We start from the raw sequence: 21,026 nt of genomic DNA, 5'->3' as shown, positions 1-21,026 counted from the left end.
TGTCTCTCTCTAAGAAATTAATATTGAATTGCTAAACTTGCTATTCTGTTGTACTGCAGTTACGAGTTGGGCTTCAATGGAGGACCACATGGCGGGGCACAACAAGGAGAAGCGTTATGAGTGTGACGTGTGTGGCAAGGCCTGGCAGAGCCCGAGCCAGCTGGAGACCCACCGGAGGGTGCACACGGGAGAACGGCCCTTCGACTGCTCGGAGTGCGGCAAGAACTTCGCCCGCTACGACAAACTGGTGCAGCACAACCGCGTGCACACAGGCGAGAGGCCGTTCACCTGCTCCGACTGCGGTAAGAGCTTCAAGACTGCGCAGGTCCTGAAGATGCACCGACGGGTGCACACGGACGAGAAGTCCTATGGCTGCTCCACCTGCGGCAAGAGCTTTGCCCGCTCATCGGGGCTGCAGGTGCACCGGCGGGTGCACAGCAATGAGCGGCCCTTCACCTGCTCCGACTGCGGCAAAGGCTTCAAGTCATCGACAGACCTGAAGGTGCACAGACGCCTGCACACCGGGGAGCGGCCCTACACCTGCAGCGACTGCGGCAAGGGCTTCACCCAGTCCCACAGCCTTCTGGTTCACCGGCGCACCCACACCGGCCAGCGGCCCTTCACCTGCAGCGACTGCGGCAAAGGCTTCAAGTCATCCAAGGACCTGAAGGTGCACAGGCGCATGCACATCGGGGAACGGCCCTACACCTGCAGCGACTGCGGGAAAGGCTTCATCCGCTCCAGCAGCCTGCTGGTGCACCAGCACACCCACACTGGCGAGCGACCCTACACCTGCGCCCAGTGCGGCAAGGGCTTCACGCAGTCCAATCACCTGCTGTCCCACCAGCGCACCCACACTGGCGAGCGCCCCTACACCTGCGCCCAGTGCGGCAAAGGCTTCACCCAGTCCAGCAACCTGCTGGAGCACCAGCGCATCCACACCGGCGAGCGTCCCTACACCTGTGCCCAGTGCAGCAAGGGCTTCACCCGCTCCACCTATCTGCTGGTGCACCAACGCACCCACACCGGCGAGCGTCCCTACACCTGCTCCCAGTGCGGCAAGGGCTTCACGTACTCCAGCAACCTGCTGAAGCACCAGCGCACCCACACCGACGAGCGCCCTTACACTTGCGTCCAGTGCGGCAAGGGCTTCAGTCAGTCCAGTGACTTGCTGGTGCACCAGCGCATCCACACCGGCGAGCGTCCCTACACCTGCGCCCAGTGCGGCAAGGGCTTCACCCAGTCCAGTGACCTGCTGGTGCACCAGCGCATCCACACCGGCAAGCGTCCCTACACCTGCGGCCAGTGCGGCAAGGGCTTCACCCAGTCCAGTGACCTGCTGGTGCACCAGCGCATCCACACCGGCGAGCGTCCCTACACCTGCGCCCAGTGCGGCAAGGGCTTCTCCTGCTCCTCCAGGCTAATGTCCCACCAGCACACCCACACCAGCGACCGTCCTGTCCCCAACCCGGTGTGTGCAGAGCGCTTTACCATGGCCTCCCACGCCCTGCCTCACCAGAGCGTGCACACCAGTGGCCAGCCCTACAACTGCCCATACTGCGGTGAGGCGTTTGACAGCTCGCGGGGGTTGCGGCAGCACCGGCGGGCCCACGCCGGCATGCTGCAGCTCCCACTGCGGCAAGAGTTTCAAGAGCGCAGGGGGGCTGCGGGAGCACCAGCGGGTACACACCAGAGAGAGACCCTTTGTGTGCGCTGAGTGTGTCAAGGGTTTCACCCACATGTCCAGCCTGTAGCAGCACCGGAGTACCCACAGCGGTGAGTGTCCCTTCCCCTGCCCATCCTGTGGTAAGGGTTTCACCCGCATTGACCACCTGCTGGAGCACTGGCGAGTCCACACCGACCAGCACCCCTTCACCTGCCCGGTCTGTGCCAAGGCCTTTTTCCGCTCCTCCAGCATGCTGGCACACCGCCACGTGGATAGATAGACACTGGCGGGTCTGGGTTCAGATTTATTAACAATTGCAGCAATTGTGGAAGCTCTCATATTGGTAAACAGGAGAAATCCCTGGCTTTCGGAAAGATTTGCCATGGTTGCAAACGCATAGACCATTTCTGGAAGTGCTCCAGCACCAGCGAGTCAAAACAAACTGTGCATTTGCTACACTCTGAGCTTTCACACTACTTATCTGACGCTGCTACTGAAAACATGTCCCACATAGTTCACCTTGCCTTCAGTGGACGGAGTCTATCTCAAAACATATTCTGTCCGAGACCAACTTCAGAAACACAGAGATCCTGTGGTCACGTTAAAGATAAACCATGTGACTGTTGTTACAAACAGGTGCAAGATGCAATGTGATGTCTCAAGCTGAGTTTGCAGGACTTTGTAAAGCAGAGAAATGAAACACAAGTGATGCAACCCTTCTAGAATATGGGGGGAGCGAGTTGCTTCCTATCGCAGTGGTGGAGCTGCAGTACCACTATAACTATGGTGACTGAGCGGACCCCATACTTCACTACCATAAAGCGCAATAGGCTGGATTACACTGTCAAATATTTTAAGCCAGATTTTAATTGGAATTTGGATGTTGTAGAATCTTCTTTTTATTGCATACAGAGCTCTTTTAGCTTTCTCTTATAGTGCATTCACTGTCATAGAAACATAGAAACATAGAAATTAGGTGCAGGAGTAGGCCATTCGGCCCTTCGAGCCTGCACCGCCATTCAATATGATCATGGCTGATCATCCAACTCAGTATCCCGTACCTGCCTTCTCTCCATACCCTCTGATCCCCTTAGCCACAAGGGCCACATCTAACTCCCTCTTAAATATAGCCAATGAACTGGCCTCGACTACCCTCTGTGGCAGGGAGTTCCAGAGACTCACCACTCTGTGTGAAAAAAGTTCTTCTCATCTCGGTTTTAAAAGATTTCCCCCTTATCCTTAAGCTGTGACCCCTTGTCCTGGACTTCCCCAACATCGGGAGCAATCTTCCCGCATCCAGCCTGTCCAACCCCTTAAGAATTTTGTAAGTTTCTATAAGATCCCCTCTCAATCTCCTAAATTCTAGAGAGTATAAACCAAGTCTATCCAGTCTTTCTTCATAAGACAGTCCTGACATCCCAGGAATCAGTTTGAAGCTTATTGAAGCATATTGAAGCTCCCTGATGCTGCAACAGTTAGACCAAGGTAAGTATAGCTCATAGTGTGTTCGATAACAATACCATTGAGAGTAAATTTGTATTTATCTTCCTGACATCTGAGTCTTTTCTGAAAAATCATGATGTTGGTTTTCTTTAGATTTACTGCCAGGGCCCAAGTTTGGCAGTACTCATCAAGTAGGTCCAACTGTTGCTGCAGTCCCTGTTCTGTGGGGGACAGCAGAACCAAGTAATCCGCATAAAACAGGGATTTAACCTCTCAGTCCAGAAGACAGAGGCCCAGCGCTGTGCTCTGGTCCAACTTTACTGCCAAATTGTTGATATATACATTAAACAGTGTCGGGCTCAGATTGCAGCCTTGCCAGACGCCTCTTCTCTGGGCGAAGAGATCAGTGCGTTTGTCCCCAATTTTAACACCTTATTTATTATTCAGATACATTGATTTGATACGGTCATATACCTTTCCTCCTATACCACAACAGAGGTGTTTGTAATAGAGCCCTTCATGCCAAATAGAGTCAAATGCTTTCTCAAAGTCAATAAAACAGGCAAATATTTTCCCATTTTTTGCTTGCTGTACACGTTTTTCAATGAGAGTGTGGAGGGTATAAATGTGGTCAGTGGTACGGTGTTTTGGGAGGAAGCCAATTTGGTTTTTACTGAGAATGTTGTATTTGTTAAGGAAATCCTGCATTCTGTTATTTATGATACTGCAGAATAACTTCCCTAGGCAGCTACTGACACAGATGCCACGATAATTATTTATTCTCTCTCTCTCTGTCTCTTTGTTTCTCTCTGTCTGTCGCTTTCTCTTTCTCTCTCTCTCTGTCTCTGCCTCTCTCGCTTTCTCTGTCTCTCTTTCTCTCTCCCTGTCTCTCTCGCTCTCTGTCTGTCTCTTTCTCACTCTCTGTGTGTGTCTCTCTCTGTTTATCTCTGTCTCTCTCTCTCACTCACTCTCTCACTCTTTCTCTCCCTGTCTGTCTCTGTCTGTCTCTGCCTCTCTCTCTCTCTCTGTCTCACTATCTGTCTCTGCCTCCCTCTTTCTGTCTCTCTCTCTCACTCACTGTCGCTCTCTCTGTATCTGTCTCTGCCTCTCTTTCTGTTTCTCTCTCTCTCTCTCTCACTGTCGCTCTCTCTGTATCTGCCTCTGCCTCTCTGCCTCTGCCTCTCTGTCTCTCTCTCTCTGTCCCTCTCTCTTTCGGTTTCTCTCTTTGTCTGCCTGCCTCTCTCTCTCTCACTGTTGCCCTCTCTGTATCTGTCTCTCTGCCTCTCTCAATCTCTGTCTTTCCCCATCTCTCTCTCTGTCTCTTGTTCTCTTTCTCACTCTCTCTCTTTACGTTTCTCTCTCCATCTCTCTCTGTCTTCCTGTCTCTCTCTTTCTCTCTCACTGTCTATCTCTCTCTCCCTGTCTCTCTCCCTCTATCTCTCTCCCTCTATCTGTGTCTGTTCTCACTGTCGCCCTCTCTGTATCTGTCTCTCTGCCTCTCAATCTCTGTCTCTATATCTCTGTCTTTCTCTATCTCTCTCTCTCTCTTTCCTTCTCTCTCGGTCCCCATCTCTCTCTCTCTGTCTCTTGTTCTCTTTCTCACTCTCTCTTTCTGTTTCTCTCTCCATCTCTCTCTGTCTTCCTGTCTCTCTCTTTCTCTCTCACTGTCTATCTCTCTCTCCCTGTCTCTCTCCCTCTATCTCTCTCCCTCTATCTGTGTCTGTCTCACTCTCTGTCTGTCTCTCTCTATCTCTCACTGTCTCTGCCACTCTCTACCTGTCTGTCTCTCTCTTTCTCTCTCTATCACTCTCTCTTTCTGTGTTTCTCTCTGTCCCTCCATCTGTCTCTTTCTGTCTCTCTGTCTCTGTCTCTGCCTCTCCCTCTCTCTCTTTCTTTCTGTTTCTGTTTCTCTGTCTCTGTCTCTTTCTCTCTCTCTCTCTCCATCTATCTGTCCCTCTCTGTCACTCTCTTTGCGTCTCTCTCTGTCCCCCGTCTCTCCATCTCTGTCTCTTTCTTTCTCTGTCTCTGCCTCTCTTTCTGTTTCTCTCGCATTCTATCTGTCTCTCTCCCTCTCTCTGTCTGTCTCTCTTTATCTCACTGTCTCTGTCTCACTCACTCTCTGTATCTGTCTCTCTCTCTGTATCATTCTCTGTCTCTCTCTGCGTCACTCTCTTTCTGTCTCTCTCTTTCTCTCTCACTGTCACTTTTTCTCTCTGTCACTGTCGCTTTCTCTCTCTGCCTTTCTCTCTCTGTCTGTCTCTCCGTCTCTCTCTCTCTGTCTCTCTCTATTAATCTCTCTTTATCTGTCTCTTACTCTGTCTCTCTCCCTTTGTCATTCTCTCTCTTTCTTTCTCTCTGTCTGTCTCCGTCTTTCTCTCTCTCCCTGTCACCCTGTCTCTCTTTCTGTTTCTCTCTCTGTCTCTCACTCTCCCTCTCTGTCTGTCTCTGTCTCTCTCTGTCTCAATTCAATTTCAATTTAAAAAACGTTATTGGCATGATAAAATACATCGTTATATTGCCAAAGGATAAAACATAACATACACATTAAAATGCATAAATATAAATACAAGTATACAGTGCATGGATAGAAATGTCCCTGTACATAAACTCGCAATACACCTATAGAAACATAGAAAATAGGTGCAGGAGGAGGCCATTCGGCCCTTCGAGCCAGCACCGCCATTCATTGTGATAATGGCTGATCGTCCCCTATCAATAACATGTGCCTGCCTTCTCCCCATATCCCTTGACTCCACTAGCCCCTAGAGCTCTATCTAACTCTCTTAAATCCATCCAGCGATTTGGCCTCCACTGCCCTGTGTGGCAGGGAATTTCCCAAATTCACAACTCTGGGTGAAAACGTCTTTTCTCACCTCAGTCTTAAATGACCTTCCCTTTATTCTAAGACTGTGGCCCCTGGTTCTGTGGACTCGCCCAACATTGGGAACATTTTTCCTGCATTTAGCTTGTCCAGTCCTTTTATAATTTTATATGTTTCCATAAGATCCCCCTCATCCTTCTAAACTCCAGTGAATACAAGCCTAGTCTTTTCAATCTTTCCTCATATGACAGTCCCGCCATCCCAGGGATCAATCTCGTGAACCTATGCTGCACTGCCTCAATCACAAGGATGTCCTTCCTCAAATTAGGAGACCAAAACTGTGCACGATACTCCAGATACTCCAGAGGAGTGAATGAATAATGCGATGTAAAGCGCCTTGAGTATTAGAAAGGCGCTATATAAATCCCATCCATTATTATTATTAGATGTGGTCTCACCAGAGCCCTATACAACTGCAGAAGAATAGCCCTTTATTGATTGCTACACGTTCTTGCAGCTGTAAGTAGTACAACAGAATAGCAAGTTTAGCAATTCAATATTAATTTATTTGTATCTGTCTCTCTGTCTCTGAGTGTCACACTCTTTCTTTCTGTCTCTCCTTCTGTCTCTCTCTCTCTGTCTCTCTCTCTGTCTCCCCCTCTGCCTCTCTCTCTGTCTCCCCCTGTCACTCTCGGTCTTTCTGTATCTCTGCCTCTCTCTCACGCTGTCATTTTCTCCGTCTCTCCCTCTCTCTGTCTCTCTCTTTGTGTCCCTCTCTCTTTCTCTCCGTTTCCCTCTGTCGCTCTCTCTGCCTCTCTGATGGACACATTGATCTGTTTTGTAGTCAATGCCTACTATGTTCTGTGTGCTGAAACACATGACAATAAACTCACTTGAACTTGTACTTGAACTCTTTCTCTCTCTCTCTCTCCCCCTCTCTCAGTCTCTCTCCATCTTTCCCTCCCCTTTTCCCTCCCTCTCCCTCTCCGTGAATCAATACAGGATGTGAACGTGAACCTGACCCGTGTCCCAGCAGCTTCTCTCCAGACCCGTTTCCCGTCGGTGCCGCTGAGTCAGTTACTCCGGCATCGTGTGTGTGTCCACCTTCACATTTAAAAATAAACCGCCAGCGTGCGCCAACGTTCTTCCCCAAGCCACGCCCTCGGGTTGACGGTGACGTCACGGCGCTGGGCGGGGTGGACGTCACGGCGCAGGGCGGGTGGACGTCTCTCCGCCCTTGGATCTTTGCGTCTCGGTGCGAGTCGGGTGGACGTAGGTACGTACGGGCGGCTCACGGATACTCAGCGGCCCCAGGTCGGTGTAGCGCCGCCTTACCGCCCCCCACTCCTCTCTCTCCCCCCCTCTCTCTCCCTCCCTCTCTCTCCCCCCCTCTCCACCTCCACCCCCTCACTCCTCTTCCACCTCCCCCACTCCCTTCACCTCCCCCCTTCTCTCCCCCCCTCCCTCTCCCCCCATCCTCTTCCCCCCCTCTCTCTCTCTCCCCCCCTCTCTCTCTCCCCCTCTCCACCTCCTCCCCCTCCCCCTCACTCCTCTCCCCCTCTCTCCACCTCCCCCATTTCCCCCCCTTCTCTTCCCCCCTCCTTCTCTTCCCCCCTCCTTCTCCTCCCCCTCCTTCTCTCCCCCCCTCCCTCTCCCCCCCCTCCTTCTCTCCCCCATCCTCTTTCCCCTCCTCTCCCTTCCCCCCTCTCCCCCCCCCCCTCTCCCCCCCTCCACCTCCCCCTCTCCCCCCCCCCTCCACCTCCCCCTCACTCCTCTCTCTCCCCTCTCTCCACCTCCCCCTCCCCCCTCTCTCCCCTCCCCCTCACTCTTCTCTCTCTCCCCTCCCCTCCCTCTCCCACCGTGAAAAAGTTCTTTCTCACCTCAGTCTTAAATGACCTCACCATTATTCTAAGACTGTGTGGCCCCTTGTTCTAGACTCGCCCAACATTGGGAACATTTTTCCTGCATCTAGCGTGTCCAGTCCTTTTATAATTTTATGTTTCTATAAGAAACATATATAAAATTTTCACCCAGAGAGTTGTGAATATGTGGAATTCCCTGCCACAGAGGGCAGTGGAGGCCAAGTCACTGGATGGATTTAAGAGAGAGTTAGATAGAGCTCTTGAGGCTAGTGGAGTCGAGGGATCTGGGGAGAAGGCAGGCACGGGACGATCAGCCATGATCACAATGAATGGCAGTGCTGGCTCGAAGGGCCGAATGGCATCCTCCTGCACCTATTTTCTATGTTTCTATGTATAGGACATGTTTGGAGGGATATGGACCAAGTGCAGGCAGGTGGGACTAGTGTAGCAGGGACATGTTAGCCGGTGTGGGCAAGTTGAGCCGAAGGGTCTTTTCCCATACTGTAGCACTATGACTCTAGGAGAAAGTGCTGGAGAAACTCAGCGGGTCAGGCAGCATCTGTGAAGAGGATAAACACAAAAAGTGCTGGAGTAACTTAGCGGGTCAGGCAGCATCTGTGAAGAGGATAGACACAGAAAATGCTGGAGTAACTTAGCGGGTCAGGCAGCATCTGTGGGGAAGATAGACACAAAAAGTGTTGGAGTAACTCAGCGGATCAGGCAGCATCTGTGGAGTAGACACAACGTGCTCGAGTAAATCAGCAGGTCAGGCAGCATCTGTGGAGGTACACAAAAATGCTGGAGAAACTCAGCAGGTGCAGCAGCAGCTATGGAGCGAAGGAAATAGGCAACGTTTCGGGCTGCTTGGGGAGTCTGCATCCTGGGGGCATGTACATTGATTCCTCCCAATTTTGTTAGCCCTTGCTGTCTGCTCCCCTTCCTATCTCTCCCTCAGCCCTCGGGCTCCTCCTCCTCCTTTTTCCTTTCTTCTCCCCGCCCCCCACCCCCCCATCAGTCTGAAGAAGGGTTTCGGCCTGAAACGTTGCCTATTTCCTTCACTCCATAGATGCTGCTGCACCCGCTGAGTTTTTTCCAGCATTTTTGTGTACCTTCGATTTTCCAGCATCTGCAGTTCCTTCTTAAACACAGCATCTGTGGAGAGAAAGAATGGGTGACATTTTGGGTCGAGACCCTTCTTTGGTTTAGTTTAGTTTAGAGATACAGCATGGAAACGGGTCTTTCGGCCCATGGAGTCCGCGCCGACCAGCGATCACCCCGTACACTAGCACTATCCTGCGCACATTAGGAACAATTTAACAATTTTGCGGAGGCCGATTAATCTACAACCTTGAACTTCTGAAATGTTGGAGGAAACTGGAGCACCCAGAGTAAAAAGCCACACATGTCAAGGGGAAAACGTACAAACTCCACACAGACAGCACCCGTAGTCAGGATCGAACCCAGGTCTTTGGCGATGAGGCACCAGCTGTACCGCTGTGCAGAATTATGTAATGGTTTCCTCTGCCATAAACGCACCCAATATGTGCTAGTAATGTCCTGTTTGCCAGCTTGTTGACCCTCTGTTCCCCTCCTGCAGGGTTTAGGAGCCGTTGCTGTGGACAGAGGGACGGGGACGTGAGCGGCCATTGAGGGCGGCCAGGGTGCCGGTGAGCCCCCCCCCAACTGCTCGCTGAGCTTCGAGGGGCTGAGCTTTGATGGAGGACCACATGACGGGGCACAAAAAGGAGAAGCGTTATGAGTGTGACGTGTGTGGCAAGGCCTGGCAGAGCCCGAGCCGGCTGGAGATCCACCGGCGGGTGCACACGGGAGAACGCCCCTTCGACTGCTCCGACTGCGGCAAGGACTTCACGAGGGCGGATGAGTTGAAGAACCACCAGCGGGTGCACACGGGCGAGAAGCCCTATGGATGCTCCACCTGCGGCAAGAGCTTTACCGACTCATCGGGGCTGTTGCGGCACCGGCGGGTGCACAGCAATGAGCGGCCCTTCACCTGCTCCGACTGCGGCAAAGGCTTCAAGTCCTCGGCAGAACTGAAGCTACACAGGCGCCTGCACACCGGGGAACGGCCCTACACCTGCAGCGACTGCGGCAAGGGCTTCAAGTCGTCCTCGGAACTGAAGATGCACAGGTGATTGCGCTATTTATATCCCTTAGTCCGTTCAGTGAAAACCTCGTCTAGAATACTTTAAATCATCCTTTATTTCACCATGGTGACCAGGTTTCTCTGTACAGCCCTGGGAAGCTCTCTCAGTGGATCACAGAGAAACACATGTACTCAAACAAAGGAATTAGCAAATATATATATGGTTGATACAGTGAGAGGTAACTTACAAAGGGTGGTGATTCTAGATCAATAATTACAGTATCACACGGTTATACAGGTGCAGACAATCTTTCTACCCAATTACAATCAGTCACAGCATAATACATCTTAGCCAATTACCATAGCATTAAACACCACATGTTTTGCAGGAAAAACGATGTCACAGCAAGGATAATGAAACTTAGCCAAATTATGTCAAAATAAAGAAATTGAAACTGAGCTCAGAATACTTGAACCTTAGTCCTAAAGTATCCCCAATTCTACATATTCTCACAGGCGCGTGCACACCGGGGAGCGGCCCTACACCTGCAGCGACTGCGGCAAGGGCTTCAAGTCATCGTCGGAACTGAAGATGCACAGGCACCTACACACTGGGGAGCGGCCCTACACCTGCAGCGACTGCGGCAAGGGTTTCATCCGCTCCAGCAGTCTGCTGGTGCACCAGCACACCCACACCGGCGAGCGCCCCTACACCTGCAGCGACTGTGGCAAGGGCTTCACACAGACCAGCACCCTGCTGCAACACCAGCGCACCCACACCGAGGAGCGCCCCTACACCTGTGCCCAGTGCGGCAAGGGCTTCACCTGCTCCGACAGCCTGCTGGAGCACCAGCGCACCCACAATGGCGATCACCCCTACACCTGCACCCAGTGCGGCAAGGGCTTCACCCAGTCCCGTCACCTGCTGCGACACCAGCACGCCCACACCGGGGAGCGCCTCTACACCTGCGCCCAGTGCGGCAAGGGCTTCACCAAGTCCAGCAACCTGCTGGTGCATCAGCGCACCCACACCGGCGAGCGTCCCTACACCTGCGGCCAGTGTGGCAAGAGCTTCACCAAATCCCATCACTTGCTGGTGCACCAGCGCACCCACACCGGCGAACGTCCCTACACCTGCCCCCAGTGCGGCAAGGGCTTCACCCAATCCCATCACCTGCAGTCCCACCAGCGCACCCACACCGGCGAGCGCCCCTACACCTGCGCCCAGTGCGGCAAGGGTTTCACCCAGTCCAGTGACCTGCTGGTGCACCAGCGCATCCACACTGGCGAGCGCCCCTTCACCTGCGCCCAGTGTGGCAAGGGCTTCACCCACTCCAACAGCCTGCAGGAGCACCAGCGCATCCACACCGGCGAGCGCCCCTACACCTGCGCCCAGTGCGGCAAGAGCTTCACCAAGTCCAGCACCCTGCTGGTGCACCAGCGCACCCACACCGGCGAGCGCCCCTACACCTGCGCCTTGTGCGGCAAGGGCTTCACCCGTTCCACCTATCTGCTGTCTCACCAGCGGGTGCACGCCGGCGACCATTCCGTCCCCAGTCCGGTGTGTGGAGAGCGCTTTTCTAGGACCTCTCACGTCCTGTCTCACCAGCGCATGCACACCAGTGGCCGGCCCTACGGCTGCCCGAACTGCGGTGAGGAGTTTGACAGCTCGCGGGGGTTGCGGCAGCACCGGCGGGCCCACGCCGGCAAGGAGCTGCTCCCACTGAGGGAAGCGTTTCAAGAGTGCACGGGGGCAGCAGGAGCACCAGCGGAAGCACACCGGAGAGAGACCCTTTGAGTGTGTCAAGGGTTTCACCCGCATGTCCAGCCTGTGGCAGCACCAGCGTACCCACAGCGATGAGCGTCCCTTCCCGTGCCCGTCCTGTGGTAAGGGCTTCACCCGCCTTAACCACCTGCTGGAGCACCGGCGAGTCCACACCGGCCAGCGCCCCTTCACCTGCCAGCTCTGTGACAAGGCCTTTGCCCGCTCCTCCAGCCTGCTGACACACCGCCACGTGGATAAGCGCTGTTTAGGTAGACACAAAATGCTGGAAGGAATGGGTAATGTTACGGGTCAAGACCCTTCTTTAGTCTTGACCCAAAACGTCACCCATTCCTTCTCTCCAGAGATGCAGCCTGTCCCACTGAGTTACTCCAGCATTTTGTGTCCTTTTTTGTAAAGCATCATCTTCAGTTCCTTGTTTTCTGGTTAACCATCTCTACAACTTCCCCAAAGCCACCACATTAGTCATGTAATGGAATGACCAGAACTCTATGCAACACTCCAAATGCTACCTGACCAATGTCCCTTAAATCTGCACATATACATACCTCTCTCCTTATCTCACATCCTTTTATCTCCTTATTTTCTCTTGCCTCTGTCACTTACTCCACGCATCTGCTGATGACCCCCTCATCTGTAAACATCATGTCAGTCTGATGAAGGGTCCTGACCCGAAATGTCACCTATCCATGTTCTCCAGAGATGCTGCCTGACCCGCTGAATTACTCCAGCACTCTGTTAAACATCTCCTATCCATGTTCTCCACAGATGCTGCCTGACACGCCGAGTTACTCCAGCACTCTGTGAAACGTCACCTATCCATGTTCTCCACAGATGCTGCCTGGCCCGCTGAGTTACTCCAGCACTTCCACATTTGTACAGTGTGGAAACAGGCACTTCGGCCCAACTTACCCACACTGACCAAGATGTCCCTGCTACACTAATCCCACATTCCTGCATTTGGTCCATATCCCTCCAAACTTGTTCTATCCATGTACTTGTCTAACTGTTTATTAAACATTGGGATAGTCCCAGCCTCAACTTCTCCTCTGACAACTTTATCCCCATATCCCTTGATTCCGTTAGCCCTAAGAGCTAAATCTAACTCTCTTGAAAAAAATCCAGTGAATTGGCCTCCACTGCCTTCTGTGGCACAGAATTCCACAGATTCACAACTCGGTCCAAAATGGCCTACTCCTTATTCTTAAACTGTGGCCCCTGGTTCTGGACTCCCTCAACATCCAGAACATGTTTCCTGCATCTAGCCTGTCCAATCCCTTTCTATAAGATCCCCTCTCATTCTTCCAAATTCCAGTGAATACAAGCCCAGTCGACCCATTCCTTCAGCATATGACAATCCCGCCATCCTGGGAATTAACCTGGTGAACCTACGGTGCACTCCTTCAATAGCAAGAATGTCCTTCCTCAAAGTAGGAGACCAAAACTGCACACAATACTCCAGGTGTGGTCTCACCAGGGCCCTGTACAACTGCAGTAGGACCTTCTTGCTCTTAAACTCAACTCCTCACGCTATGAAGGCCAACATGCCATTAGCTTTCTTCAGTGCCTGCTGTACCTGCATGTTTACTTTCAGTGACTGATGCACAAGGACACCCAGGTCTTGTTGTACTTCCTGTTTTCCTAACCTGACCCCCATTCAGATAATACAGATTGCTGGAGTGCTCTAAGTTACTGCTATCCAAATGTGCCGCTATCTCATCTTTTATAATTGACTCAAGCATCTTTAATGTTTTATGTGTCATTCCTAACTGTCACTGTATGTCATGTTGTCACTTGCGGGTGGAGCACCAAGGCAAATTCCTTGTATGTGAATACTTGGCCAATAAACCTATTCATTAATTCATTCCCCACCACTGATGTCAGGCTAACTGGTCTATAATTCCATGTTTTCGCTCTCCCTCCAATCCACAGGAACTGATCCTGAATCTATAGAAAATTGGAAAATTATCACCAATGCGTCAACAATTTCTGGAGCCACTTCCTTAAGTACACTGGGATGCAGGTCATCAGGCCCTGGGAATTTATCAGCCTTCAGTCCCATCCGTAACCCAACACCATTTCCTGCCTAATGTGAATTTCCTTCAGTTCCTCCGTCACCCTAGGTCCTCTGGCCACTAGTGCATCAGGAAGATTGTTTGTGTCATCCTTAGAGAAGACAGATCCAAAATACCTGTTCAGCTCATCTGCCTTTTCCATGTTCCTCATAATAAATTCACCTGTTTCTATCTTCAAGGGACCAACATTTGTCTTAACTAATTTTTTCTCTTCACATACCTAAAGAAGCTTTTTATTATCCTCCTTTATATTCTTGGTTAGCTCACCTTCGTACCTTATCTTGAAATGTTAAATGTTGTAGAACTGTCAAGTCTTTCTTTTTGAACAATTACTTACAATAAAATATATATTAAAAAAAACTGTTCTATTGTTTTTTTTTTCCAATGTGCTCATAACAAGATACAAGATACATTTATTTGTCACATGTGCCAGTTGGCACTGTGAAATGTAATCACCATACAGCCATACAGTAAAAATATAGGGTCTATTTACCCTTACAATTCCTTAGTTCTATCCATACTGACTCCACATCTCCTGTTTCAATGTCACCCCTTTCAAGGGACTGAATTTCATTCCTCACCAACAGAGATACCCCACCCCCTCTGCCCACCTATCTGTCTATTCGATAGGAGGTATACCATTGAATATTCAGTTCCCAGCCCTGGCCCTCTTGCAGCCATGTCTCTGTAATTCCCACAACAAGCCGTGCGCTTTAGTTTTAATTTTAGAGATGCAGAGTGAAACAGGCCCTTCAGCCCCTCGAGTCTGCGAGGGATATTTAAAATAAATAGGCTGTTTAAAGTTCACAAGCTGAACCTTTTTAAAAAAAAATCGAATTTGAAGGAAAAGTGAAGAATTATAATGAAAATGTTCCCAAGAGCTGGCGACATTCCGGGGAGCACTCGGTAATTTTGATAACCAATTCAACAGAGATTTTTGGGTCTCCAATTCATGATTCAAAGATGCAAAAAGTTGCGTTTACAAGTGAAGCTTTGACAACCCTATTTTAAAAGAATTTAAAATTAAAAGTAGTCCACACCCCATCAACAATAAAAGCATAATTAGTCCAAAACTGAATAGATTATTCTACAGAGGCATCGTTTAAGACTCGGCTGCACGCTGTTCTGTATTCAACATTCCTAAAGCACTACCATAATTACCTTGTTTAAGAAAGAACTGCAGATGCAGGAAAAATCGAAAGTAGACAACAATGCTGGAAAAACTCAGCGGATGAGGCAGCATGCATCTAGACGCTGCCTCACCTGCTGAGTTTCTCCAGCATGTTTGTCTACCATAATTAATTCACTCCCTTCACCCAGGAGGTGGGTATATGGAACAAGCTGCCAGAGTAAGTAGTGGAGGCTGGTACAATGGCATTTAGAAGACATTTCGGGGGAATGCGACTTATTTGTCGTATCCCCCTTCTCTGCCTCCGTCTGCGCAGAGGCCTAATGGCGGAGCTGGCGACCTCGAGACTCCGGAGGCAGAGCCAGTCAGGACTTGCCCTGGGCTCGCTCCCCTGAGGGCGGCCCGGCTCGGGGCTGGAACGGCGCTCCCATGAGGGGCTGTGACGATCCCGTGAGGGCGGCCTGGCGCGGGGCTGAGACTCTCCCATGAGGGGCTGTGGCGCTCCTGTCGGGACGGCCCAGCTCGAGGGAGGAACGGCACTCACGTGAGGGCGATCCGGTTAGGGGCTGGAACGGTGCTCCGGTGGCTGGGACGGCGTTCTGGCGGCGGTGACCTGAGTCCGGGGTTCAGCCGCGGGCCAGCGGCTGCGTCTGCTGGACTAGAGGGTGGCAGCTTCGACCACCCCGGGCCGCGGTGTTTGAGCCGGCCCGTTTGCGGGGTTCGGTGAGCCGCGGGACTGTTTGTACCATCGCCCGGTGGGGTATCGTCTCAGCGCAGAGGGAGGAGAGGAGGGAAGAGACTGCAGCCCTAAGATTTTTGCCGCCACCACAGTGAGGAGATGCTGGGTGGACTCACTGTGGTGGATGTTAATTTGTGTTTACTGTCTGTTCTGTTGTCTATTATTGTATTATTGCATGTATGACTGCAGGCACGAAATTTCGTTCAGACCGTAAGGTCTGAATGACAATAAAGGTAATTCTAATTCTAATTTGGACAGGATTATCTGGACTAATTGTTTCTCTAATATGTACTGAACTTTTTTTGCTGTTTAGTATGGGTTTTACAGTGCAATATGTTTACACTACTGTTGTGCTGCTACGTAAAACCCGCACCATGACAGACCTAGGAGCACCTTCACCAACAGACTGGTTCCACCAAGATACAGCACAGAACGCCACAGGAGATTTTGCTTCCCCGTGGCTATCAAACTGTACAACTCCATCCCCTTCTGTTGTGGGGTAGACTGACAACCTCCCTCTCCCTCCCCAATATTCGAACATCCCCAATCCTTTCCACTCGTCACTTTAATTTCATGTTTCATGTTTGGTTTAGTTTAGTTGAGCGGAAACAGGCCCTTCGGCCCACCGGGTCCGCGCCAACCAGTGATCCCCGCACATTAACACTAACCAGCGATCATCCCGTACACTTGCACTACTCCACACACTAAGGACATTTACAATATTACTGAAGCCAATTAACCTACAAACCTGTACGTCCTTGGGGTATGGGAGGAAACCGAAGATCTCGGAGACAACCCACGCAGGTCACGGGGAGAACGTACAAACTCCGTATAGACAGCACCCGTAATCGGGATCGAACCTTGGTCTCCGGCGCTGCATTCGCTGTAAGGCAGCAACACTACCGCTGCGCACCGTGACCGCTTTTATCTTGTGTTTTATGACTGTTGGCTGATCAATTTCCCTCCTTGGATGGATAATGTTCTATCGTATCATAAGTCAGTATTTAATTGTTCATTTTGTGATATATGACAATAAAATCATCTTGACTCTTGACAGGTACATGGATAGGATAGGTATGGAGAGATATGGAGCAAATGCAAGCAAGTGGGACTAGTGTAGATGGAGCATCTTGGTCAATGTGGGCAAGACAAAATGTGCAGGAACAGCAGATGCTGGTTTGCACTGAAGATAGACACAAAATGCTGGAGAAACTCAGCGGGACAGGCAGATTACAACTTAGCGATATCAATATTGGGGAAGAGGTGGGGGAATGTTGGAGACTGGAGACAGGATTGTCACTAGATGGATATGATTCTCTCCCATAAAGAAAAGCTCAGAGGTGGCAGAAGAGCCCTACATCCCTATGTTCCCGATGTAGGGGGAGTCCAGAACCAGAAGTCACAGTTTAAGAATAAGACACGCTGAGTCACTCCATCTTTTATCTTGGTCTATTAACAGATTCAGATCTACCTTAGATCTCCTTTTTGTAACTCTGCGTGGCGCTCTCCTTTTCCACCGGCATTCTCGAAACTCCTTGCTTGGGTTATCGATCCACACCGTGAAGGTTAGAGTTTCGACCTCTAGTAGCTACCGGCTGTTTCTATGCCTGGCAGAATGGGTATGGTGCACCCGCTACAAGTTGACAGATGAAATGGAGCCCGTTTGCCAGTTGGCAGATGAAATGGAGCCCGTCTCTCATGGTTACGGATGCAGTTCACTGTGAGGTCGCCGGCCAGGCACATTATGAGGTCACCTCTGATTATGATGGTTTACAAACTTGCGATCTTATGAATGGAAGGCAGGCCCAGAAGGGAATAAACCATTTCAGCATATGACCGTCACAGTGGTTATAATCAACTGGACTCAAGTGTTAGATACAAGGAACTCAGTTCAGTTGAGTTTATTGTCACGTGGACAGAGAAAAGCTTTTTGTTGCGTGCTAAAAACAGTCAGCAGAAAGACAATGCATGATTACAATCGAGCCATTTACGGTGTATAGATACATGGTAAGGCAATGACATTTAGTGCAAGATAAAGTCAGCAAAGTCCGATCAAGGACATTCCGATGGTCATCAATGAGGTAGATAGTAGTTCAGAACAGCTCTCTGGTTGTGTTAGGATGATTCAGTTGCCTGAAAACAGCTGGGAAGAAACTGTCCCTGAATCTGGAGGTGTGCATTTTCACACTTCTGTACCTTTCCTAATTTGAGGAAGGACATTCTTGCTATTGAGGGAGTGCAGCAGGTTCACCAGGTTAATTATCGGGATGGCGGGACTGATATATGATGAAAGAATGGGTCGACTGGGCTTGTATTCGCTGGAATTCAGAAGAATGAGAGAGGATCTTATAGAAATATAAAATTCTTAAAGGTATGAACAGGCTAGATGCAGGAACAATGTTCCCGATGTTGGGGGAGTCCCGAAACAGGGGTCACAGTTTAAGAATAACGGGTTAAGCCATTTAGGACTGAGATGAGGGATAACTTTTTCACACGGAAAATCTGTGGAATTCTCTGCCACAGAAGACAGTGGAGGCCAATTCACTGGATGTTTTCAACAGAGAGTTGTATGTGGCTATTAGGGCTAACGGAATCAATTGATATGGGGAGATAGCAGGAATGGGGTATTGATGTTGGATGATCAGCCATGATCATATTGAAAGGCGGTGCTGGCTCGAAGGGCTGAATGGCCTACTTCTGCACCTATTTTCTATGTTTTTACGTCATGCTGAGACCAGCAGTAATGATGTCTGGTCCTGAAGAAGAGTCCCGCTGAGTTACTCCAGCACTCTTAGTTCATGGTCTGGCTGGTGTCTTGCTTATATGAAAGAGCTACATTGCCAAGCTCCAACTTTGCTGTCAACATGAAACTGTTGACAGTTCAAGAAATGAAAAACGTTGATGAAACCCGAGTGATGGACAAGATAATGCTTCACAGGTGAAAGTTAAATTTGCACTGAATTAAAACCCACTTGGAGAAACTAAACTAAAGGAAGATGTTTCCAAAAGTTACAAGCTTGATTCTTTTACTCCGGAAGTGAAGGGCAGGTGGGAGAGAGTCTAAGGCAATTACCCCCCTTCATTTGATCAACACAGGGGACAAGGGGTCGGCTTAATCATACTTAGATCTGTCAAGAAATAAAAGGCAAACAATATTAAGTCTCAAGTGTTTTTGTTTTGAGATACAGTGTGGCAACGGGCCCTTTGGCCCACCGAGTCCACGCCGACCAGCATTCACCTGTATACACGCACTATCCTACACACTGGGGACTTTTTACCAAAGCCAATTAACCTCCAAACCTGCACGTCTTTGAAGTTTGGGAGGAAACTAGAGCACCCGGAGAAAACCCTCGGGGGTCACGGGGAGAACGTACAAACTGCACAGACAGCACCCGGGTCACCGGCGCTGTGAGGCAGCAACTCTACTGCTGCACCACCGTACCTTGTTGGGGATAAATACTTAAAAAGCAGCAGAATATTTTTGACATTTATCAAATGAGAGTTGTCTATAGTCAAAGCGTGTGTAGTTTATTCCTGGCACAAAAATACTTCTGCTTTATCAGTTTCACACTTAACTCTATAAACCTAAAGACTCCACTGTTGGAATGCAATTCAATATTTGACAAATCTGAACACCTTAACAGACAGATATAAAGCACACAGAGGGATTACTGGAGTGCATTTTGCCTTCGTGGTCCCTGTGGAATCAGTGGCAGTGGCAGAGGGTTGTTCTGATGTTCTAAGCCATGCCAATCCAGATATGATTGAATGACGAAGAGGATTTGATGTGCCAAATGGAGAAGGAACATCGCATTGGGTTTTAAAGTTTGCAGAGGGCTAACATACAACTTCCTTAGCATCAAGTGAATTGATCGGCATGGTGGCGCAGCGATAGACTGAGAGTTGCTGCCTTACAGTGCCAGAGACCCGGGTTCAATCCTGACTACGCGTGCTTGTAGTTTGTACGTTCTCCCTGTGACCCACGTGGGTTTCCTTCGGGTGTTCTGGTTTCCTCCCACATTCTAGAGATGTGCTGGTTTCTAGGTTAATTGACGTCTGTAAATTGCCCCTATTGTGAAGGATATAGGACTAGTGTACGGGTGATCGTTGGTTGGCGTGGACTCGGTGGGCGGAAGGGCCTGTTTTTACGCCATCTCTCTAAAACAAACTATTGCCGTTACCTCGTTGGTCTCAGTTTAACATTGCTTGTGAAAGTCAGCAAAGTGCAAGATTCTTTCTACAGCCCTCAGACCAGTGAGCCCATGTGCTCATATCTTAACCAGACAGTCAGAACCTTTTTCAGTTTAGAGATACAGCACAGAATCAGGCCCTTCAGCCCACCGAGTCCACGTCAACCAGCGATACCCGTGCATTAAACTACCCCGCACACACTAGGGACAATTTACATTTATACCAAGCTAATTAACCCACAAACCTGCATGTCTTTGGATTATGGGAGGAAACTGAAGATCTCTGAAAAAAACCCACGCGAGTCAATGGGGAAATGTACAAATCTGTACTGACAGCACCCGTAGTCAGGACCGAACCCGGGTCTCTCGCACTGCAAGCGGTGTAAGCCAGCAACTCTGCTGCTGCACCACCGTGCCCGCCCCTTTTTCCCAGGACAGAGATAGAATACTAGAGGGCATAGCTTTAACGAGAGTGGGGCAAAGTTTAAAGATGTGTGGTGCAAGTTATTAGAGGTTAGAGTGCACCTTGAGTGTGTTGTCAGTGGTTGTGGAGGCAGATACAACAGTGGCATTTAACAGGTTTTTGGATAGGCAGGGAATGGAGGTATAATGATAATATGCAGGCAGATAAGAGTTGGCAATGGTGTCATGTTTAGTACAGGCATTGTGGGCCGAAGGGCCTGTTCCTGTGTTGTACTGTTCTATGTGCTATACCTCAGGTTATCAATCTTTAACTTTAACAAAGGGTTTGGTGGGGAAGGGAATGAGATGAGTTAAGACAAGCTGATTTGGACTTTCGAGATATAGCGTAGAAACAGGCCCTTCGGCCCACCAAGACCGCACCGACCCGCGATCACCCCGTACGCTAGCACCACCCTGTACACTAGGGACAATTTACACATTTTCTGAAGCCAATTAACCTAGAAAACCTGTAGGTCTGTGGAGTGCGGGAGGAAACCGGGGCACCCAGAGAAAACCCACGCTGTCACAGGGAGAAGGTACAGGCAGCATCCCCGGTCAGGAATGACCATGGGTCTCTGACGCTGTAAGGCAGCAACTCTACTGCTGCGCCACCGTTCTGCCCAAACAGTTGCACATCAATTAGACACGTTAGGAAGAAGAAAGAGTACAACATTGTAGATACAATAGCGGAATTCGGTTACTTCAGGCATATATAAATGCAAGACGCAGTTGTTCTTGTAACAGATTGGTAA

The 21,026-nt window shown here is 50.1% G+C and overlaps 1 protein-coding gene across 1 annotated transcript in view; it reads left to right on the top strand.

Moving 5' to 3' along the window:
• LOC116968972 (zinc finger protein 271-like) overlaps positions 1-11,782 on the top strand; it is a 14,967-nt gene extending 3,185 nt beyond the window's left edge. The window contains exons 2-4 of the mRNA XM_033015951.1: positions 60-1,459; positions 9,544-9,941; positions 10,413-11,782. Of these exons, the coding sequence (XP_032871842.1) occupies positions 77-1,459; positions 9,544-9,941; positions 10,413-11,694 (3,063 nt within the window). The 5' untranslated portion in view covers positions 60-76 and the 3' untranslated portion in view covers positions 11,695-11,782. The remainder of the gene's footprint in view (positions 1-59; positions 1,460-9,543; positions 9,942-10,412) is intronic.
• Positions 11,783-21,026: the final 9,244 nt, after the last annotated feature.

This window comes from Amblyraja radiata, chromosome 49 (genome assembly GCF_010909765.2).
Source record: "Amblyraja radiata isolate CabotCenter1 chromosome 49, sAmbRad1.1.pri, whole genome shotgun sequence".
In the NCBI taxonomy this organism is placed as follows: Eukaryota; Metazoa; Chordata; class Chondrichthyes; order Rajiformes; family Rajidae; genus Amblyraja; species Amblyraja radiata.
The sequence above is the reverse complement of the archived record's forward strand: the minus strand, read 5'-3'. Positions and strand labels throughout refer to the sequence as shown.